This window comes from Natator depressus, chromosome 8 (assembly GCF_965152275.1).
Source record: "Natator depressus isolate rNatDep1 chromosome 8, rNatDep2.hap1, whole genome shotgun sequence".
Taxonomy (NCBI): Eukaryota; Metazoa; Chordata; order Testudines; family Cheloniidae; genus Natator; species Natator depressus.
In genome coordinates, this window is record NC_134241.1 from 6,397,622 (window position 1) to 6,420,659 (window position 23,038).

Genomic DNA, 23,038 nt, shown 5'->3' on the forward strand with positions numbered 1-23,038 from the left:
GCCTGAAAGCTTTTAAAAATAACCCCTAGGTCTCTTGCCTCTCTGTCCATGCTTCACCCTGGCATGAATCTGCAGGACTGGGAACACTGTAAAACCAAAGCCCTGCTGCTTAGAGGAGTTGTGAATCCATCAGTAAAACACAGGGGCTGTGGCTGGCCCGTGCACCATGGCTTTCACAGGCCCTTTTGGGGAAGGGGAGCTCAGGACAATTATGCTGCCACTGTACCAAGGATTTAAAGGATGTGGGGAGGGGCTGCTGAGTCCCCAGAGACTCTGGATGCAACAACAGAGAGCTCTCTGCTCTGGTAAATTATTTACTAGGTGCTGTAAGAAAATCCCTATAAGCCCTCCTAAAGCATAATGAGTGGTGAATCCTTTTGTCTGCCCAAGAGCCAGCAAACATGGACACTCTGGCACCACCTCCCAGATTCCAACCCCCCCCCCAGCCATCAGGGCTTTCTGTTGATCCCCTTGGTCTAGGTCGCTCTTCCTGGTGTTCAGCAATCAGGGAACGAGCTGGGGCAGCCCGAATTGTGCTGTGGGGCCAGCCCCCCAAGTAGTGGTCCCGTCTGCCCCTCGTCAGCTCACGTGCTGCAGGCGCAAGGCTGTGCGGCACAATGGTGTGTTGAAAAATTCAATCCCCATGGGCCTGTCTTTGTCTTCCAACGAGTGTCCCAAGTGGTGATCGGCTCTTGCCATTTGTCTTTTCATAGCTGGATCTTGCCTAGGCAGTTGTCATGGGAGAAGAGCCTCCCCTAGGGCCAGGGGGATCAGGAGCATGTTAAAAAGCAGTGCTGGATGGAGCTATGGTGGCGCCGGCATGGGTCTGCTCCCATTCAAGAACAGGGATAATGCGGAAAGCCAGCTGCAACCTTGAGCAGCTGCTCGTTCCAGGGAGGTGGTGTTTCCCCAGAGGGGATCCAGGTGCTGTCGGGAGTTATCAGACACCAGTGAGATGAGTTTGGCTGTCTCTGTTGCACGTTTCTGTGGGGCTGCATGCATAGGTGGGAGCCAGGCCCGGGTAGGTGATCTGTATCAGAGGAAGTAAGGCAGGAAGCTTGCACTGGGTACAAGTCTCTTCATTTCCTTGCTGCAGTATTCACAAGCAGCCCCCTCCCCCATCCAGGGCCCAGGGGAGGGGCCCCATCTATGCAAGTAACCTTGCACAACGCACCCTTCCAGCACAGCTCTACCCACCGTCACACCACGGCAGGTGCTGGCCACCCTTTGCAAAGCCTGTCAGTTCAGCTGCTCTCGGCCCTGAGCCCTGCTCGTTCCTGGTATTTCACTCTCCGGGCTTGCTGTCTTCAGCATTTGTGGATAAAAGCCCAGTTTTTGGAGCTGGCCCTGAGAAAATATGGCAGGCAACGAGCCTCAGTGAAAGAGCACGTCAGCACCCCGCTGGGGCTGGCCAGCGAAGACCAGCAAAACTGCAGAGTTCTGTGCCTCTTGGCCAGTTCGTGGCCAGACAATGCAGCCCACGCTGCCTGGAGGCCGAGGGGTGGCTCCGGCTGGCTCTTGGATCCCTGCCCTGCAGCCTGACTGCAATGCAGGGGTAGGCTGTCAGCCAGGAGCCAGCCAGGCCTTTTACTGTGAGCCGAGCTCTCCCATTGGCGATCTGAGCTGTGTGCTCTCCACCCACACCAGACATTTCTCTCCCACCCTCTCTGGGCAGCGCTGCAGCCAAGAGTGTGCTTTTGGAAAGAGAACAGGAAAGCAAAGGGGGCTGAAGAGGCTGCTATGCAGAGCATAAGAATCATAAGTAATTCTCAGAATCACAAGTAAAACTGTGATGATGCCGGATGCTTCTGTAGCATCTCAAAGCACTTAATTCATGTTTGGAGAGCACTCCTGAGACAATACTGTTATCACCCTTGTTAGCAAGAGGGAAACTGAGGCTTGGAGGAGGTTAAGTGACTTGCCTGGGGTCACCCAGGAAGTCGGTGGCAATCAGTCGAGAAGAGAACCCAGAACTTTTGACTCCTCGCCTCATGAGGAACAATGAGGCAAGCCCACCCTTCCTGCTGCCCCTGGACATGATTGTGGTGTCCGAAATCCAGCCGGACGACCTCCCCGCAGGCTCCTCTGGGGCTGTGCGGGAGAAGAGCTTCCCTGTTTGAATACAGTTAGCTTTGGCCGTTCGCACACAGGCTTTGTGGAAGTGGACAGGATGGAAAGTAAAATGCATTCAACATATGTTTTTGAAAAGTGCTCCCACCAGGAGAGCCCCTTCCAAATTGCTGCTCTGGGGCTTTGCCCCTATTGAATTTTCCTGAAACACGGAGCATTGGCTCCAGGAAATTGTGTGTGTGTTGGGGGGCGGGCGGGATACCAGTTGTCCCGAGACCCGATGGGTGTCAGATAACACTCAATAGACTCATTCATTTCCAGGCTCTGTTATCCAGCTGCTCCTCTCCCTCTGTCATCCTCTGCTTCTCTCTAGTCCCGAGGAAAATGAAAATGGCTCCCCATCTGTAGTGAATCTCCTCCCTGTGGGGACGGGGTGTCCATTGCACAGTGACCGGCAGTGACTTTAGCGGTGAAGGCTTGTTCCCGTTGGTGTGAAATCTATCTTAAAGTAGGAGTACAGTGAGCTGCCATGGAAACCAAACTGTATTTCCTAGGGTCGGGTCTCTGTATGTCTCCGGCATCCGGCTTGATTTCTAGTCTAGACAGAGTGTGGGGCCCCTGAGAGGGAGCTGCACGGTGCGCTGCAGACCTTGAAATGTGGCACTGGGTTCTGGCCCCCAGCTCCCCTGAGAAATAAGGGACTGATCGAAGCAGAGGCGAGATTCTGTCTCTCGAGGGCCTGCGGGATGAAATGGGGAACAGGGAGCGAACCAGCCATGCTCCAGAATGCAGAGCAGCCCCGTCCCGCCCTGCCGGGTCTCTGAACACAACACCCCATTGCAGGGGGGTCTGGATTGTGAGGTCATCACTTGTAGCAGGGGCTTTCCCCATCTGCCATTGGCCTCTGCTGCTGCCTCAGTTTCCCTTCTCCCCCTGGTAAGCATCCCACTGCAGGCCTAGTCATCATAACCCTCCCCTTCTGGGAGTTTGGTTTATTACCAGCGTTCAACAAACAAGCCGTCCGCCCAGCCTCTTGTGCGTCACAACCTTCGGTGTCGGGCTCTTCACTCTGTCCCTGCAGTGGCTTTCCCGCCATGGGCTTGCTCTCCCTTAACCCCTCCTCTCCAGCTCCTGCCCCCTGCAGGCTTGTGCTTGCCAGGACTTCTGCCTGGGAGCTCTGGAGAGCCCTCTCCAGCCCGCTGTCTCTCTCACAGGCCCCCTATACGCTGTCGCCCGGGCCTCACTTGCCAAACCCAGCGCAGCTGAGCCCAACTCCCTTGTGTTCTGACAGGGCCAGCATTGGAACTGGTGCACTGGGACGTGTATGCACCCGGGGACCACTGCCCTGCTCCACCAGCCCCCCCGCCCTTTCCCTGGGTGGCTCCCCTGCCTGGCAGGGCTGCCCCAAGATTTTGTAAGATGTGTCTTAATGTCTTGCGATCTCTTTGGGGCCAGCACGGCATCCTCTCCTCATGGGGATGCAGCAGTAGGACCCCGAACTCTGCCTGGGGCATCTGGACGCTATCGTAGTGCAAAGGAGGATGACCCGCAAGGTGAGCTCACCACAGGGTGATGCTAAGCCACGATGGCGTTACGCTGTTCCAGAGGAAAATGCCGCTGAGACGGTTGGCGTTCCGCGGGCTCCTCATACTGTCTCATACTCAAGTGCTGTCAGCATCGAGCCAGTTCTGAGGTCCTCGCTCAGGCAAACTCCGGTTGACTTCAAGGACTTCGTAAAAATGCCTGAGCATGCCAGGATCTGGTCTTTGGGTTCCACTCCTGATGATCCTGGGCTTGAACGGGGCTTAGATTCCAAATAAAACCTGTCTGCTGGTATGGTGGGTGGCTTCCTGGGGGAAGCCAAGCGCTGGGATAGCAGGGCGTGGTGCAGGCCCGGCCTGCGGTGCGTTGGCAGAGTCCTGGAGGGGAAGCTTGTTCAGCGCTGCCTGCTCTGTACCTGTCCAGAGCAATTCGTTCCTCCCCTAGAGGAGTTCTCCAGTAAATGAGGTGTGTAAGCGAGAACAGCGGGGAAAGCAGAGGGAGAGCAGAAGGTGACTGGAGCAGGTGACTACAAGGTGACTGGAGCAGGAACAGGGGAGCTTTTGTATTTGTGGCAAAAGCTGAATCTTCCTGACCTGCTCCTGTGGGGTCTGGTTGTTTTATTGTAACCCCTGTTGCCATAGGAACCCTGAGGTTTAATTACAATAAGATGAAAACACACAGGGCCTGATCCAAAGTCCACTGAATTCAGTGGGAGACTTTGCATTGACTTCAATGGGCTTTGGGTTAGGCCCATTGCCTACGTAAATTAGTGCCAGCAGAAGGAGGTCTTAAAAATTGAACTGGGCCATGACAATGACTTGTCACCAGCAAAGCTATGGAGGCTGAGTGTCTGACAAGAGACAGAACACCCCGACGCGATCAGCCAGGGACAAAGCAGCCATGGGCCATTGCGTGATGCTCCCCAAACATGGGCTCTGGGGAGGGATCATCTCCCGCCAGCCATGGAGAGCTCAACCCTACGAAGCAACAGCAAGAGCATCTCCACCGCTCAGGATGCAGGGAGGGAGAGGGGGTCTCCTAGGTAACCAGGTCCCCGGCCCCACGAGACTTCAGTGCTCTGTGCTGAAAAGCCAGTTGCTCTAGCAGGCTTTCCTTTGGGGAGCGGGCTGCCAAAGGCGCTCCAGATGCGGCACTGGTCCCCTTGGGACCACGCTCTGCTCCTTGCTGACTCAAGGGCAACGTACTTTGTGTTTCTTCCCTCCCTCCTGTCCCCTTCCTGTGTCTGTCTGTGCCAGGCTGCCTGGCGTGGAGCAGAACGCCAGGGACCGAGAGCAAAGCAAAACTGGCCGCAGAAAAAGAGGCACTGTGTATCTAGATGTGCATGGGCTGCTCTCACTGGTGAATGCTGGTGATTTCTTGGACTGATACTCCACAAGCCAGCACAGGGCAGCAGGATTTCCGCCCTCCAGGTCTATCAATACATGCAGAATGGCTCTAGGGAAGAGAGGGGATGAAGGGCAGAGCAAATCTGGGCAGCATCTCTGCCCGACAGAGGCATCCGTGCCCTGCAGCAACTGTATTGTGTGTGTGAGCCTGGCCAAGCCTCGGATAGGGGCCAATAAAGGACATAACAGGCCAAACATCTGTCCTCAGTTACGCCGGTGTAAATCTGGAGTGGATCCCCTGACTTCAGTGGCAGCACTCCGGATTTACATTGCTGTGACTGAGAGCACAAGCGCCACCAAAGCCAGTGTAGCTGTTGGGTGAAAGGACATTTTGCCTGACGTTTTTCTTTTTTTCCTGCAGCTTCCTCTTCCTCCTCCCCCATTGATTCCGATCCAAAAGCCATGGCGCCCACCGGCAAGGTACTGTACTAGCTCTAGCCCATGGGACGTGTCGTAGCGCTGGTTACCTCCTGCCGACTCCTCTGCAGACATAGAGAGGCTCAGGGATCTCCCCTGCACCATTTTGTCCTTGGGACAGATTCACTGGTTCACTCCGGTTGTTTTGTGCCTCTCTGGCAATGTAAAGCAGCCACAGTCCTGGCTTAAGGATTGGCTACCAAGAATCCATCCCATATTTTGCCAGGGGACCATGTTAGTGAAGCTAGCACGTTGGTACTATTCACCGACCTGTCTTGCCATAGGAGTACTGGTTAACTCAGCATTTCTGCCCCGGGGGGGCAGTTTCTTTGTTTCACACAGCTTTAAGGCTGAGAAGCAGGAAAGCAGCCACAAGTTTGGCAGCTGGCGTTGCTTTTCATCCATGCAGCTTGAGATCTTGCTGACAGACACTGTTTACGGTCTTCGTCCTTCAGCTAGCACTCTGTATAAACACAAAGCAGACGCACAGTAAGATCCAAATGATTGTGATCTGAGTGGGGCTGGGAAGAAAGACAGAGGGGAACACAGAAGGAAAAAAAGAACTAGTAGGAAAAGAAAGATAGGAAAGTAGAAAGAGGAAAAAAAGGGGGGGGGGGTCAGGAGTCTCTATGGGGACAAAAGAAGTGGCGTGTACAACAAACTTCTCATTCAGCCTGGGGAGGTTATAGATCAGATCAGTTCATGGCCTTCAGCCCAGATTCTGGTCTCAGCTACCCCAGTGTAAATCTGCAGCAACTTCACAGAAATCAAAGGACTGACTCCTGATTTACACTGGTCTAATGGAGATCACAGCCTGGCCCACTTCCCTGGTTTTCCAAGCAAGTGGTACAACCCCTGTTTTTAAAATGCTGGGGGTGACGGTTAGGGCTGGATGCCAAGCGTCGGTCAGGTGCTGGAAGCTCAAGAAGTTCTAATCTAGAGCTTGTTGCCAAACCTTTTGTTGTAGTGTAGACTGGGGGAGGAGTGTGAGCGAAGGGAAGGGTCACCACAGCTCCTCTAGCCTGGAGCAGGGACAGCCATCTGGGCGTGACCTTTAACAGGTGGGGGGCTGTTTGCTACAAACCCTGCACTTATATCAGATTGAGGGAAGGGTCCTTCTGCCTGCTTGGCCCTGTCCTTAGTGGGCACTTCAGCGATCCCACTATGTCTCAGCCTGGCCTCTCATCACACCTAGAGGAAACCGATCTGGCAACTCCCCTGAAGGAGAACGACTCCCTTCTGCTAAGAGAGCAAGTCCCTTCACCCTCTGCCATCTGGCAGCTCCATAAGCCAACACCCACTCGCTGCCGAGCCCCGGAGGGGCGGAGAGGTGGAAAATCCCCTGTCTCTGGTGTCAATGAGGTCTGCACGCACCCATGCCTGTCACTGCTGGAGGGCAGCTCCTGCCACCTGATCCCTCGCGGCCCCCATGTGCACATGTGGCTTGCGCTTCTTCCCACTGCAACACATCCCGTAGCCACTGGTCAGCGTGTGTTATGTCTCCCTCTGCGTGCCCAATCCACACAGGTTGTGGGTCTGTTAGAGCCCCTCGCTAGACAGCCCAGCTCCTTAGCTCAGGCTGCAGGGCCTTGTGCTCCTGGATCTAGAGGGCCCGGTTCAATCCCGGTGCTGGCCAAGATGGTGGCTATCACACTGGCAAGGAGTCAGCACCACTTCACTCTCTGGGAGCGTCCAGGTGTCCCCGCAGGACACTTAGGAAGGAGGGGTGGGTGGGAAGCTGGCGTTCTCTCCTCTCATCCACTGGGGAAGTCCTGTCCCCAAAACAGGAGGAATCCCTTAAAGCGACAGACAAATATTCACACTGTAAAGAAAGTGACCCCCACCCCCGAGAGAGAGGTGGCAAGAGCTTAGGGTGCTGGGCGGGTGAGCATGTGCACCCAGCGATCACTGGGCCCAGGTGGATGCTGAGGCTGTGTGAGGAGAAGCGAGTGAAGCTGTGTAGGGAATTCGGCTTCCACCCAGCATGGAGCAGCCTGCCTATTTATAGCCTCAGCGGCTCCAGCTGTCTAGAGGCTGGTGTGACTCAGAAGTGGGGGATGGGAGCAGGAGGGAGTCTTATAGCCTATGCACTAATTAAAACAGCAGAGCAAATGGGGGGAAGGAAGGCTCCCCTCATTCCCAGCATCTCGCTCTGCTGCTGCCCAGCAAGGCAGGAAATAGGGGGTGGGGGATGTTATTGCCCCAGGAAGGCTCACTACTAGCATGGAGCAGCCCCTGCTTCCCCTCCCCCCATTCAGTGCCAAAAGGCCCTCCATTCCTGCTAAGTGTGTATATATACAGCACAGTTTCGGGCTCCTGCCGGCTGTTCCCAGCTCTGCTACTGATGCACTGTGCAGCCTTGCCCATGGCACTTAGCCTCTCTGTGTCTCAGTTTCTCCACTGGGCTCAGAGTGGTGTGGCTGTGAGGGTGAACAAGTTAATGTTTGTAAAGCACATTGGGACCACAAAGTGCCCTGTCAGTGCTGGGTACTATTAAAGTCTCTGCCTGAGTGGTGGACGCTGAGTGTGCCCCTGCCAGCGTGATCTATGCCACCCCAGCTCCCAGGCAGAAAGAATTTCTGCTGGTACCTGATGACCCAGTGGGCCTCTGCTCTGAGTTCTCCCCTTAGATGAGTATCCGCAGAGAACACGCCCAACCCCCACACATTCTGCTCGAGTCGGTGACAGGTGGCTTGGCCTTGTAACATTTATTCATGTCTCTCCAAGGCATTTGTGTGGGAAGCTGCTCACACTGGGAATAAGGGACCTCAGGAGCTTCCTTATGGTACAGGGATAAAGCCTTGAATCACCCTCAACATGATCCTGCCCTAGCAGCAGGGACAGCGATCGGCATCTCTTATTAGCCATGCCAGAGGCTCTGCACACTGCCTCTGGGAGAGGATGGTGGTTAGAGCAGAGGTGCCTGCACACATGTAACTAAGAACAGGCTCACAGTCTCCTGCTTGAGTCACCAGACCCTACTGTTTGCTTCTCCCCTGCTGTGGTCTCTCTTCTGTTCCTTGAACTGAACCATTGTGGTGGTTGAGTGTTGCTAATCGGGTGTCATAGCTGAGGCCCTACTGGACAGCAGTCTACAGTTGCCCTGCTTCTGTGTTCTTTCACAAGCTCTTCTGTAGATGATTCTGCCTCTGTGGTGGCTGATTCAGCACTGGCCTGAGAGGATGGTGGCTAAAAATTAGCCAGGCTCCGTGAGAGAAATCTTAGTTTCTCCAATTTGACTTGACTTCTTCATTCTTAGACTCTATTCCTCTGCTATAACTGTGCATGGTGACTTGCTAGCAACTTGGTGCATAGGAATTGCCATGGTGGGTTGGACCGTGGGCTCCACCTAGTCTAGGATCCCATCGCTGACCTTAGCCAATACTAGATGCTTCAGAGGAAGGTGCGTGAAACCCCAAAGAAGATAGTGATGGGATAACCTGCCCCTCAGGAAGCCTCCTCTCAACCCCCCGTGGCTGGAGGTTGGCATATGCCATGAGGCAGGAGGCTTTGCATCTCTCCAAAGCATTTTGTTTTTGAGTGTTCACTAGAACAAATTTGGCTGGGCCTGCCGTCCATATCGATGGCCAAGCCCGCCTGTAGCCTGGCTCGGGTAGTTGTGCTAGAATGGCAGAGCAGCCGCGCACGCTGGAGCAGCGAGGACTGCAAAGACAAAGGGTTAAGGGAGGATCCTGGGGCCTGATCCCTGTGGTTAGAGCAGGCCCAGCTGCCTCCGCGAGATCCCCGAAGAGGCCCGGAGCACAGATGATTGCCGCACCGTTGGCTGCTGGCCGAGCTGAGTTGCCTCGCTCCGAAGAAGGCCAGGCTGGAGCAGAAACAAAGACAAGGTCCTATCAGGGCACAGGGAGGTGACTTGTCTGGGAAGCCCCCAGCTCTTGGTGGATCTGGGCCCTGTTTTCCCGGAGTCCCCCTGTGGAGGCTGGATGGCAAGCCCAGTGGTGGTATTCAGCTGGGTGGATCAGATGTTGGGTTTGCCCCACACGTTCACGTTGCCGCCCTCATGCCAGCTCTGGCCAGGCAGTGGAGAGGTGCCTCCAGCTGGCTCTTCCCCATTTGTTTTCTCATTTCCTCTCTCTAGGCTGGCAGGTACAGGGGCTCCGTGAAGGAGTTCCCAAACTTCAACGCGAGCCAGGATGCAGAGGCGCTGTACACCGCCATGAAGGGGTTCGGTGCGTACATTCCGCTGCCGGCGCGCTATGGGCCCAGGCCAACGTCCGTCGAATCTCCAGGGGTCTTGACGTTAGTGGCTCTGGAGCAGGCCTTGTGCGAGCATCCTGCTAATAGCCGCTGGGGCTGCACGGCCGGGTGTGAGCGGAATGGAGGGGTGACACTGGATGCCCTGGTTGTCCCTTTTCCGAAGGCCAGGGAGAGCATTAGGGGGAGAAGGCCATGAAAGCACCTCCTAGCCCTTCAGCATTGCCCCCTCCGGCGCTGGCAGGCGGTGCACACTGCATCACCTCCCTGTGCCTCCCTGGCACAGTGCATGTGTTTTCAGGGCACGGCTGCTGCCTGTTTCTGCAGGGCGCCGGAGTGGCTTCATGATGCACAAACTACCCTTCCTACGGGAAATGCCCCATTACTTATCTTTTTTCGGGGGGAAAGGCAGGACATGTCTGCAATTTATCTGGGGGGCGGGCAGAAGGCACAGCGCTTCAGTCTGGATCTGACCTGGGACAGTCTCTGGTGCCCAAGTGCAGGATTCCCATGGGGAGAGTGAATGAATGGGGCATTTCCTGTGCTAGCATGCTATGCCCCCCAACCCCTCCCTTTCCCCAAGTGATGCCCCTGAGGCCAGTCAGTCCCTTGCCCTGTTCCCAGGTAGGCCAGCTGTGGATGGGTGCACCCTGGTTGCAGCTCTCTGTCCTACCAACTCCAGCACAGAGCTGGAATCTGCTTCTGGTCCAGGCAAAGCTGGATCTTAGAGCAGACCCAAATCTAGGCAGTGGGACGAGGGTGACTGACCGTGTCTCCCTGCAGGCAGTGACAAGGAGGCCATATTGGACCTGATAACATCCAGGAACAACAAGCAGAGAATCGAGATCAGCCAGGCCTACAAATCGCTCTATGGAAAGGTAACCCCAGAGAATCGGACGGTGCCAAACCCTGCTCTGTGATCCGCAGGAGAGGGAGCCTTTGCTGCTTCCTCCAAACCAGAGCATGCAGGGTGTACAGCTCCCTGCTTCACCCTGTCCCTGCCAGACTGGCAATGGGCATACAAAGCAAAGTACAATCATTGGGAAAATTCACTAGCTAATGGTAGGGTGGGGAAAAGCCTTTGGATACCCATGGCCAGCCTGGACTCTGCCAGCAGCCCTACTGAGAAGGTCGTGACCTCCTCCCAAACATCTAAGGGGGCTATCTTCATAAGTCCTTTCTCCTGGAGAGTCTGCCACTCATGCATTCTTCTCTCTCTCTCCTTCTCGCACTCCCTTCTGTGCCCGGCGGCCAGGACCTGATCGCAGACCTGAAGCGGGAGCTAACAGGGAAATTTGAGAGGCTGATTGTGGGTCTGATGCGGCCCCTGGCATACTTTGATGCCAAGGAGATTAAAGACGCCCTTCAGGTAAGGGGCAGGAAAGGGCACTCTCTGACCATCCTGGAATACAGTATGTGCTACAGGAGGGGTTCTCAAACTGGGGGTCGGAACCCCTCAGAGGGTCGCGAAGTTATTACATGGGGGGTTGCAAGCTATCAGCCTCCACCCCAAACCCCGCTTCACCTCCAGCATTTAAGTGGGGGTCGTACTCAGAGGCTTACTATCTGAAAGGGGACACCAGTACAAAAGTTTGAGAATCACTGTGCACCCTCTAAGGGCAGGTGTACTTATCCCCACTCCTCAATGCAGTCCCCCAGAGGTTGCCCTTCTTGGGTGATACCCACCTGGCATCAGCCCATGGCATCTCACGCGGTGGTTGTGTTTCCTGCCTATAGGGCATTGGCACCGACGAGAAGTGCCTGATTGAGATCCTGGCATCCCGGACCAACCAGCAGATACGCAACCTGGTGGAAGCCTACAGAGACGGTGAGTGTGGGGGACAAGGGCGTCCCGACTTCTCTGGGGCCAGGAGGCCAGCAGTCACTGCCCTGTGGGCAGGGGAGGATTAAAGTCAGATGGGATACAGGTTCACCAGAACTAGAACATCCCCCAATAGCCTCTTCCTGTGGGCTTCCCCCTCCCTCCGCCGCTCCTGAGATAGACTCCTCCACTCCAAACTCTGTGCATGCTTCTTGGGGGCACCTCGCACATGGGTGGGAGAAGGCCTCGCGCTTCCCAAATGTTGCTGTTGCCTTTGTGCCTAATCTACCCGGGTGTCAGTAAGGCATTTGCTACAGTTCCACATGAGAAATTAGTACAAAGTGCAAGGTCATGCATCTAGGGATTCACAACAAGAATTTTTGCTATACGCTGGGGATTTATCAGTTGGAAGTGACAGAGGAGGGGAAAGACCTGTGTGACAGGGAAGTGTTAGTACCTTTATACAAGGCACTGGTGAGACCTCATCTGGAATACTGTGTGCAGTTCTGGTCTCCCATGTTTAAGAAAGATGAATTCAAATTGGAACAGGTGCAGAGAAGGGCTACTAGGATGATCTGAGGAATGGAAAACCCACCTTATGAGAGGAGACTCAAAGAGTTTGGATTGTTTAAGTGGTTCTCAGACTGTGGGTTCAGACCCCAAAGTGGGTTGCGACCCCGTTTTAATGGGGTTGCCATTGCTGGCTTAGACTTGTTGGGGGCCAGGGCTGAAGCCTGAGCCCCACCACGCAGGGCAGAAGCCGAAGCCTGAGGGCTTTTCAGCCCTGGGCAGCAGGGCTCAGGTTACAGGCCCTCTGCCTGGGGCTGAAGCCCTTGGGATTTGCCCCCCCACACCTGTGGTAGTAGGGCTTGGGCTTTGGCTTTGCCCCCACCCTCTCCAAAGGCAATGAGGCTCAGGCAGGCTCAGGCTTCTGTCCCCCCTCCTGGGGTCGTGTAGTAATTTGAGAGAAGTGGGTCGCGGTGTGATGAAGTTTGAGAACCCCTTAAGCCTAACCAAAAGAAGGCTACAGAGAATTCAGGAGATATGATTGCTCTCTATAAATACATCAGAGGGACAAATACCAGGGAGGGAGAGGAGTTATTTAAGTTAAGCATCAATGTGGACCCCAGAACTAATAGATATAAACTGGCCATCAACAAGTTTAGGTGAAGGTTTCTGTCCATCAGAGGAGCGAAGTTCTGGAGCTGCCTCCCAAGGGGAGCAGTGGGGGCAAAAAGCCTAACTGGCTTCAAGACTAAGCTTGATAAGTTTATGGAGGGGATGGTATGACATGACTGCCTACAATGGTGTGTGGCCCAGCGGTGACTGCCTGTAGCAAAAATCCCCAACGGCTGGAAACAGGACATTCGAGGGGAGGGCTCTGAGTTACTACAGAGAATTCTTTCCCAGGTATCTGCCTGGTGGGTCTTGCCCACAGGCTCAGGGTCTATCTGATTGGCAGATTTGGGGTGAGGAAGGAATTTTCCCCTGGGTCAGATTGGCAGAGATCCTGGTGGTTTTTCGCTTCCTCTGCAGCATAGGGTCACTTGCAGGTTTAAACTATGAATTCTCTGTAACTTGAAGTCTTTAAATCACGATTTGAGGAAGTCAGTAACTCAGCCAGAGATTAGGGGTTTATCACAGGAGTGGCTGGGTGAGGTTCTGTGGCCTGCAACGTGCAGGAGGTCACACTAGATGATCACAATGGTCCCTTCTGATTTTAGTAAGAGTAGTTGAGTAAAAATAGACATTAACATTTTCAACCTAACCAGTGTCCCTTAAGTGACTTCCCACAAGATGTCGGAACATGTTAGTATTAGAGCTGAGTGGGTCTACTATTTATTTAATTTTCTTTCTTTCTTGATATAGGAATTCGATACAGTGCTCCTGTCAGATCATTTCTAAGTTATTATCTGGAAAAAAAATTAGTTTTCAGTTGTCTGAGTAGCCCCTGGAATCATGGTTAAAGTTTCCCCTCCCCGCAAAAAACCTGAAATGGTGCCCCTGTGGGCAGGCACGGAATTCCCCCCCGCCCATGCCCAGCGCAATTGGCTTGACTGGAGCAGCCCCCCAAATATAGAAGTCAAACTAGGCCTCCGGTGTTGGGTCTGTGGGGGCGAGGGAGTTGTTAGCAGGGGGCAGTGCCTCTAAAATGGGTTTGGCTTGTTTTGGACTTGCTGTGAGAGGCAGGGCAGCTCTGATTGCACCTGAGAGAGGGTGGCATGCTGGACAGCAGCTCCTCGGAGCCCAGTGCCCCATACATCCTTTGAACCCGGGGTCTGGATCCTGGGAGCCAAGGAATGTACCTTGTGTTGGGCTCCGGCCTAACCTGAATACAGAACTGATGTGCTTTCCGTTTTCCTTTCCAACGCTCCAGCCTATGAGAGGGAGCTGGAGGCGGATGTCCTGGGAGACACCTCGGGGCACTTCAAGAAGATGCTCGTCGTTTTGCTTCAGGTACACTTTGATCTGTCCGCCCCTCCCCGATCCCCTCTGTCTGTCCGCTGCCCTAATTCCTCTATGACTGAGGCGCTGGCCTCTTGTCTCTGATGCAGGGCACGCGGGAGGAGGACGATGTCGTGAGCGAGGACCTGGTGGAGCAGGATGCCAAGGTAAGTGTCGCTGAATTGAGATTGGCTCACTTCCCTGGCAATCACTATTGCACAGCCAGTGACTGGGAGGAAGAATGATGGGTCAGGGCCAAAGAACGAGCTTTTTATGGCACTGGCTGGATCCCCAGCCAGTTCACATCGGAGCGACGCTGATTTATACCAGCTGAGAATCTGGCCCCTCCGACTTCAGTTTTAAACACATTTTTTTTGTAGTTTATTCATTGCTCTGCTGTGTGTCTGGGCAGCTGGAAAGGGGCCCAAAGCCCTGGCTGCGGATACCCCATACCAGAAAAGTTCAGCTCTGACCTCTGGCCCATGTTTATCACCCCTTCTTCAGCCTCTCAAATGCTGTTGTGGGCAAGAGCCACCCAGGACCTGCTTTCGAACTGAGTAGAAAGCTTCACAAACATACATGGCTGTGGGCCAAACAGGATATGAACCTAGGTCTCCAGCAACCAAAGGCCAGTGCATCTAATTCACTGAGCCACTGAGCCCTCCTCTGCAACTGTTACTTCCAGTCTTGTGATCCTGCAAGAGTTGTAACTGGTTTTATGCACACAAACACAGACACACACACACACCAGCCTCCGTTTCCAACCATGTGATCTCGCAAGATTGTAACTGGTTTTTTGCACACAGACACAATCAGATATAGCATGGGAGAAGGAAGGCAAGACAGATCAGATTTTGAATTGACAACGTCCCTATAGATGAAGTCAGTTAAACAAATGATCGAGCCTGAAGCATTCCATGCAGCTGAGTGAGACCGGGAAGGAGCTTTGCCTTTTTAAGCAGTGGCATTAGGGTTTGGAGCTGGCGCTGAAGGCAGGTGTTCAGAGTGTTCATTCTGGGTTGCATGGCCAGGAGTTTAGCACTCTCTGACTCTGGGCTTTTGCTGCTCTTTTCGCCTCTCTACAAGGATCTTTTGGAAGCTGGCGACCTGAAATGGGGCACAGACGAGGCCCAGTTCATCTACATCCTGGGAAACCGAAGCAAACAGCATCTCCGGCTGGGTAAGCTGTTTTCATAGCGATCATGCAATCACCAAACCACAATGCCCCTCCCTCCCTCCCCACAAAGCAGCTAGCTGGTTCTTGCAGATTCTCTGTGGATTGGCGGTAACATGCCGGACAGTCTGGGCTCTTGCCATCTGGTGGTCACGCTTGGGAAGGACAAGTAACTGTTTTCCATGAGATCTAATGAATTTTGAGGGAGGAGACCCCGGTGCCCATTCCATCTCTGGCAAAATCTTATCGGAGTGTTGCTGGGGGGAGCCCTGAATGCTCAGGCCTCATGGCTGCAATAACTTGTTCACCCCAAGAGATTTTGTTTCTGTAGAAGTGCTTCATAGCTTTCATTATTGTCACTGGTGCCTCCGCTGATTACAACCCACATCGGTGAGTCGGCTGCTGGGTAGTTGCCTTAAAAGCAGACTTGCTGTGCACGTGGTAGAGTAAACCAGCCGCTGGATGGCTGCCTTCGTGCTGTGGTGTCGGAATGACTCGCAATCTGGCTAATGCACAAAGGGCGGGAGTACGTCTGTCTAACCCACTGGGAGTATGTGTTATAGTGGGGGTGCTGAGAGCTATTGGACATGACTGTAAACCCTGTATATGATGGAAACCACTTCAAGCCAGGGGGTGCAGGTTACTGGGACCCTTTATGCTGGTACACAGAGGATATGAGTGGTTACAGCCCCAAGCTATAGGGTTTGGCGGTTTTAGCTCAAGCTGTAGGAGCCCACGCTTTTAGTTCTGGAGGTCCCCGGTTCAATCCCCAGCATGTCAGCTGAAGATTTCCGGTGGCTGACACATTCTCTGTGGCCAGTGAGGGTGTACCACAGGGGCAGCTGCAACCCTGGCATATGGCAGTGAAGAGAAAACACAACAGATTAGTTCCTCCTCCCATGCAGCGACGGGCAGGGTTACTGAGAACAGCCAGATGCTCTGCGGCCTCTTGCCAGCCAAGCACCTAAAAGGCAATAATCCCTGCCTCTGAGAGCCCCCAATGTGCAGAGTGGTGTCTGCTCCCCCACGAAGGCGCTGGCCTCCATTTCCCCAGCCTGTGGGCCATGCCAGTGTGGCTTGTGACAGGGCCTCTCTCCTGCTTTCACCCCACAGTCTTTGACGAGTATCTGAAGATTTCCGGGAAGCCCATCGAGGACAGCATCCGGGGCGAGCTGTCCGGGGACATTGAGAAGCTGATGCTGGCAGTGGGTGAGCTGGTGCTGTCTTGTGGAGGGGCAGGGCTGGAGGAGACACTCAAGCCAAAAGGGTCAAATGTGGGGACTTAAAGTGAAGGGCCCGTTTCCATATGTTGACAGCTGAAGAAGAGAGCTGAGCACTCTCTGATACCGTGATCCCACTGACGTCACCTGGTGTTGTGGGTGCTCAACCCCTCTCAGAAATGGGCCACTTTTATTTAGGTGCCTTAACATGGATTATGGGGCCTAATCCAAAGCCCACTGAAGTCCATGGCAGAATTCCTGTTGGTATCAATGAGCTTTAGATCAGGCCCCAGGTGCCCATCTTGAGGCACCCAAGTTTGAATATTTGACGCTAATCCCTGTGGAAAAACACACTGGGTCCCCCCACGTATACCAATGTGGGACTTGCCCGACTGCATGAAGCCACGGTCTGTCAAGTCTGGTGTCCTGTCTCAGAGACAGCTTCTGGGCGGACATTCGTTCGTGCTAAAACGTGTAACGTTCCCCTGAGCGTGCAGGGAATGGCTGGAGAGCCCCGGACAGTGGAAAGGAGCCCACGGCGAGGCTGACTTGCGGAAGTATGTGCAAATCTCTGCTGTGCCATGGGGCCAGCTCCACGCTGTGCGTGTAAATGCAAGCCCAAATCCTGCAGTCCTCCTTCAGTCCGTACCCCCGTTATTGCAGGGGGTAAGGAAGGAGGAAGAGCTGTGAGGTCCCATGTCTACAGGAATGACCTGTAATCTGCAGCAGGAAAATAGAGCTCCAAGATTTGACCCACCATTAAAAAGACCTTTACCAGCTATTACCTCACACCAGCATCTGCAGTGCTACTCTCATTTCCCTCTAACTAGATTAGCCGACAGCTGTGACATCTGAGGCAGCACAACACAATAACTCATCCTGGCTCTTTAGTGGTGACCACTGTCCTGCGGGTGGGCTACAATACACCTTAGAGGGGTACCACTGTCCTGCGGGTGGGCTACAGTACACCTTAGAGGGAGACCACTGTCCTGTGGGTGGGCTACAATACACCTTAGAGGGAGACCACTGTCCTGCGGGTGGGCTATAATACACCTTAGAGGGAGACCACTGTCCTGTGGGTGGGCTACAATACACCTTAGAGGGAGACTACTGTCCTGCGGGTGGGCTACAATAGACTTTAGAGGGAGCCTCTGGAATTATACTGGGACAGGAGGAAAACAGACGCGGTACAGAGAGAATAACTGAGGCTGGGGAAGCTGGCGGGGGGGTAGGGAGCAGCATCTAATGTGGTGGTGGAGGTGTGGGGGAAGAGACCAGGAGCCTGGAAGATTTGAAGATGTCAGCTGTGCCCTGAGCTGGGGCATTGTGGTTTGAAGGGCTAAGGAAGCCACTCTGCTCTGCTGGCCAATGGAGTCACTGGACTCTTGTGACTCTTCTTGTTTTTTTCACCTTCATTATTTCTCCTGCAGTAAAGTGCATCCGGAGCACCCCAGAGTACTTCGCTGAAAGGCTCTACAAGGCCATGAAGGTGAGTGGTGCAGGAGGTTCTCAGGAGCCCCAGCTCTGCAGATGCTGTGTCAGGGAAACCCCACTAGCGAGGCACAAGCCCCGTTTCCATTAGTCCGTGAGAGGCACAGGGGCTCTCTCTTCCGGGCGCAGGCCTGGCAGGGTTCTAACACCCGGGCGGGTGCAGGGAGAGTTCAGCAGAGCAAGGGACAGAGGGGTGGGAGCAATCTGGGCAGATTCATTCTGGCATGGAACTCCTAGCCCAGGCGAGCATAATGATACTGTGCTCATTGCTCTCCTCTGAAACTGAGCCCTAGGAGAAGATTTGCACAGCTCCAGCTCCAGGAGAATTAACCTTGAAAAGGCTTGGGGACTAGCAGTGTGCATGAGCAGAGATTCTGACAATGGGCCACGGGGACATTGGTTAGCTGGCATTCGGCTGGTTACGCAAGGTACTGGGAGCCCAGTTGGGTGATTAGCGCAGAGAGAACCGCCCCCGTCCAGGGTTTTGCCTCTTTCTCAGCTGGCGAATTGTCTGCAAACAAGTTGTGACGTTCTGGCATGATTGTGTGGCTAAGCTGTGGCCTGTGGGGCATCCGTTCTAGGGGCTGGGGACCAAGGACAACACGCTGATCCGCATCATGGTCTCCCGCAGCGAGATCGACATGCTGGATATCCGGGAAGTGTTTAGGACGAAGTATGAGAAGTCCCTGCACAGCATGATTAAGGTAAACAGAGGGCACTGCCGGGAGAATACCCAGTAATTCAGCTTTGATCCCAACCACATACGTAAGGAGACACGTGGTGCCAGGGAATCCCATCCTCGCCCCATCTTTTGACAGTGTGGGGAGGGGCGGCAGGGAGGAGGGCTTGGAAAACCAACAGGAGAATGTTGGGGAGCTGTTGAGGTTGATTTTGGCTATGTGAAAAAGCCTCTTCTCTGACATGCAGAACCCCTTACCCCCCACTCGCTGCTGAGGCAGCTTTAGGGAGAGACTCTCCAATGCTCCCTGGAATCATCCCTAAGGCATTTTTGGAAGGCTCTGACTAGATTTTTTTCCCCTCTTGGTCAGGACACCTCCAGAACTGCAGTGAGCTTTGGGGCTCCACCACTCCAGGCTGGTTAAAGCTCCACCTAATATGTTGCCAAACTGATTTGTTCCTGAATCCACAGTGTGTTGGATGGTGGCACCCCAACCGGCCCCTCTCTGCCTTGTGCCCTGGCTTCCTTTGGAGAATGCAGACAGGAAATCCCCTCCCGCTCATGAGCTACTTTGTGAGACCCAGCGTCACGCCCACATGACCTGCTCAAGCTAGACAACCCCGGCTGAGGCCTGGCTCCGCGATGTGGCTGGAGGCCCATCAGCGAGGTCTGCCCTGTGCAAGTGTGTGGTTTTAGCGTCTCCCTCTGCCTCTTCCTTTGCAGGACGACACGTCCGGCGAGTACAAGAAGGCCCTGCTGAAGCTGTGTGGGGGAGACGATGAGTAAGCACGCCCGCCGCACCCGGTGCCTACCTTGTACTGTCCCGCCAGCTTCCGTCAGGGTCTATGGGGAGGCCAGACACTAGGCTCTCCAGCCTCCTTGACTGGAGCTCCGTCTGGGGCCCACCGCAGTCCAGGGAAAGGCACGCAGCGCTGGTCTGGTGTCAAAGTGGAGCGTCCACATCATGGGCTTGATCCTCTGTCATTGACGTCAGCAGGAGCAGGTCCCATAGTCCACATGGTCAGCGCAACCAGAGGGGTTGTAGTCCTGTCCCAATCCCCTAATGTCCCCCTCCCCCCGAATCGTTGCCTCTAGGGGCCCCTGTCAGACGTTGGCTTTGGGGGCAGCCCCACCTGAGCTGAAGCATTTGTAGCTTCCTGGTCCGTGGGCTTCAGGGAGCTGCTGAAGGGATGCCACGCTCTCCCGTATCTCCAGCTTGCATTGGCACGGGGCCCCCTCCACATCTGCAGCGGAGTCACTCTCCCACTGGTGATATGCCAGCGCGAAACAGCCTCCTTTCATAGGAGCTGCCCCTGAACGCAGCTGTAAAAACCCAACCCAACCCCCCCCACCCTGCAGGGACGGGGCCATTGTCCAAACCCACGTGAGCCCCAGCACCGGCAGGCACCTTCTGATGAGAAACCAGCCTTGTTCGCAGTCCTGCGGTCCCCCCTGCGGCACCCTATTGCTGCCAGCTGGGGGAAGGCAGGGACGTGACCGGGGGAGCACAGCGGATGCAGGATATGGACTAGAGTGGGTCCCATGCTGTAAGCAATGGTGGGGAGAATGCTTTGTCCTTGTCCCCCCAGTGCTGGGTGCAAGGAGCAGAGAAACCTCCCTGCCCTGTTCCCGGCCCACCAATCGCTCAGGTTATGGAGCCAGCGCCTCGTCACCTACCAGTGTCCCAGAGCGCAGTGAAGCAGCTGAACAGCCGATGAAGTGTCAGCTTAGTGAGCTGGCGGCACCCCTCGTCCTGGCAATGCTAGTGTGAGGCACACCTCCGCCCCCAAGGCTCAACTCACCCGCCTCATCCGGTCGCTTTATCCTGACAATGCACAGAAGCCCCACTAGTCTCTCAGCAGCTCTGGGTCACACTAAGCTTCAAGCTGTGGGGAAAGGGCTGCAGATTTGGGTTGGGATGCTGGCTGATTTGTCCTGAGGGGCATTTTGGGACTGGGTTAGAGTGGTGGCTGATTTGCACCTAGGGGCATTAAGAACTGAATTGCAGTGTCAGCTGGTTTGGCTTGGGGGCATTAGAGATCAGGTGATAGTGTGGGCTGGTTTGGCTTGGGGGCATTAGAGATCGGGTGATAGTGTGGGCTGGTTTGGCTTGGGGGCACTAGAGATCGGGTGATGGTGTGGGCTGGTTTGGCTTGGGGGCACTAGAGATCGGGTGATGGTGTGGGCTGGTTTGGCTTGGGATCACTCAGCAGTTGGGTTATGGTGCTGGCTGATCTGTCCTGTGTTGGTGAGTTTCCCCAGTTGCTCACTCTCCTTGTGTCCTATCCCCTCCCATTTCAGCGCCGCAGGTGAGTTCTTCCCTGAAGCTGCGCAGGTGGCCTATCGGATGTGGGAGCTTAGTGCAGTGGCTAAAGTAGAGGTCAGAACCCACTCCAATCCCTCCTCCTCTGCTCCCTGCTAGCTCGGAAATCACAGCTTCCTCCCTCTGCGTGCTGGCACCTTCTAACTGGCTGCTGCCCTGGCCAATCGGACGTCTTTACTGTGCATATTAACACCAGGCTTCTCTTGAGGTTCTGATTTGCAGTGATGAGTTAACCCCTGAGGTGCTGGATGCTCCCCCATGCCCAGCGGCAGCACGTGTGTCTACTAACACATGTTGCTAACACTGAAATGCAAGCCTGGTGGATCCGGCTGCATGCTGGTGCTGTCCAGTGCCATGTCAGCACAGTTCACTGCGTGCAACCTGCAGGCTGGCTTCGGTGCCTCACGGAGGTCCCATTCACATGCAGCAGTGTGGCTCAGGGGGCCTCGTGTTCACCACATTAATGGTGTTGCACTGATGAGGCATCCCAGGGCTATGGGGGGTGGTGATGGGGGTGGACATGCTTTTAAGCCCCTGAGGAATGGCAGCGCGGCAGATCATCTAGGAACTTTTTCCAGATCTGGTGTGTTTGACCAGGGGGCTCTGTCCCCAGCAGCAAGGCTGTTCAAGGAGCCCCATAGAAACATTGCCTGGCAGAGTATTAGATGAGGAGCAGAGTTGGGTTGGGTGGCAAGGACCTTCCCAGCCCAGTCAGCTTGTGGAGGGAACGGATGGCTCTGTTCCCTTTGGTGGGAGCTGCATGAGGACACCCGAGGGTAGAATTTGGCCTAATGCGGGAGCGGAAAGACTTTCATCCCGTTTGTGCTGCTGACTCCCAGTTCTCAGCTCTGTCCCTTTGCCTGGCGTGTGAGGTGGTGAAGCCTAGTCTGGCTCTCAGGCAGCATGACGTGAGGATGGTATTTATACGAGCAACAGCACCTCTTCTTTGGGGCTTCTTTGGCTATTTCCTTCCCTGGGGGCCAGTATCTGGACACTGCTGGCTTGGCATCCACACACAGACCCCCAACTGCTTTCTAATCCCACTATCTGCTTTGCCTTTGGCTTGCTGGTTAGCACGCCTTCTCCTCTGTTTCTTCTCCTGTCCTGGCCCAGTGGGCTTCTGGATTTAATCTAAAACCTCTTAACATTTCTGCAGCTGAGAGGAACCGTGCGCCCGGCTTCAGACTTCAATGCTGATGGTGATGGAAAGGTGCTGAGGAAGGCAATGAAGGGACTTGGTAAGTAGGACACTGTGAGCACTGGTGGAAGGTGGGAGGCCCTGTCTCCTCTCTCTTCTGGGGAAATGATCCACTCCCTAGTGGATTCTAGAGCAGAAAACCCATGAAGGACTGAGGCTATCTGAATAGAGATCTAGAAACATAATTCTGCAGATCGACCGGAATGAAGAACTGTCTGCATTAGGCTCAGGCAACTGGAGTTGGAGCTGCGTAGAGTGGAAAGCTTGTAGTGAAGGATTTACTCAGAGAATTTGGCCCATTTTCCATATCGCTGATTGTCCCTCAACAGACGGACTTTGTTTTGCATGTTTTCTGCAAACATATTTCAGCATAAAAGGCATCTGCAAACTCTTCACACCAGGGAGTATGCCTTCAAGCGTTAGAGATTTGCAGGTGTGACACGTCACGTAAGTCATGTGATTTTTTTATGTGTACCCCCCCCCCCCCCGCCCCTACCACCACCACCATTGAATGGCCTAACTTTTAGAAGCTCCTACACCCAACATGAATTTTATTTAGTTGGGGAACAAACTCTGATTCCTGAGTAGACGATTCTGGGCCATGGGCCCCAAATCCACTTCCCATGAACACCTGGGTTCCTGCACTTTGCTTGTGCACATCTTTGTGGAAAGGAAACAACAGGAAGAGATGAGCACCTGGGTGACTGAGATGTTTGTGGATAGTTGCTCTCAATTCACCCAGCTCTGGTCTACAAGTAGGAAGGAGAGGGGCTGTTTGGGGTGGCCCAGGAGGGATGTCAGAGGATGTGATGAAATGTGATCAAAGGGAAATTTAGACTAAATATCAGGACATGTCCTGCCAGTGGGATCTTCTGGAGTGTGCTTCTCTCTCTGGACAGCTAAAGCCCATCTCTTAGGTCATTGAAAATTAGACTGGAGAACATACAGTAGGGAACAACCCCTTCGCTGGCAGGCTGATAAACGAATCAGGCCCTTTGGTGTCTACATTGAGGAAAGTGTCTGGGATACCTGACAC

At 54.3% G+C, this 23,038-nt stretch overlaps 1 protein-coding gene across 3 annotated transcripts in view; it reads left to right on the top strand.

Annotated features, from left to right (window-relative positions):
• ANXA6 (annexin A6) overlaps window positions 1-23,038 on the top strand; it is a 37,876-nt gene that overhangs the window by 1,163 nt on the left and 13,675 nt on the right. For 2 of the 3 annotated variants that reach the window (XM_074960273.1, XM_074960272.1), the window contains exons 2-15: window positions 5,380-5,438; window positions 9,535-9,625; window positions 10,434-10,528; window positions 10,906-11,019; window positions 11,388-11,478; window positions 13,850-13,929; window positions 14,028-14,084; window positions 15,004-15,097; window positions 16,205-16,300; window positions 17,742-17,800; window positions 18,384-18,506; window positions 19,205-19,263; window positions 20,783-20,861; window positions 21,961-22,042. In XM_074960273.1, the coding sequence (XP_074816374.1) occupies window positions 5,421-5,438; window positions 9,535-9,625; window positions 10,434-10,528; window positions 10,906-11,019; window positions 11,388-11,478; window positions 13,850-13,929; window positions 14,028-14,084; window positions 15,004-15,097; window positions 16,205-16,300; window positions 17,742-17,800; window positions 18,384-18,506; window positions 19,205-19,263; window positions 20,783-20,861; window positions 21,961-22,042 (1,138 nt within the window). In that variant the 5' untranslated portion in view covers window positions 5,380-5,420. The remainder of the gene's footprint in view (window positions 1-5,379; window positions 5,439-9,534; window positions 9,626-10,433; window positions 10,529-10,905; window positions 11,020-11,387; window positions 11,479-13,849; window positions 13,930-14,027; window positions 14,085-15,003; window positions 15,098-16,204; window positions 16,301-17,741; window positions 17,801-18,383; window positions 18,507-19,204; window positions 19,264-20,782; window positions 20,862-21,960; window positions 22,043-23,038) is intronic. The other variant, XM_074960274.1, reaches the window with a different exon arrangement.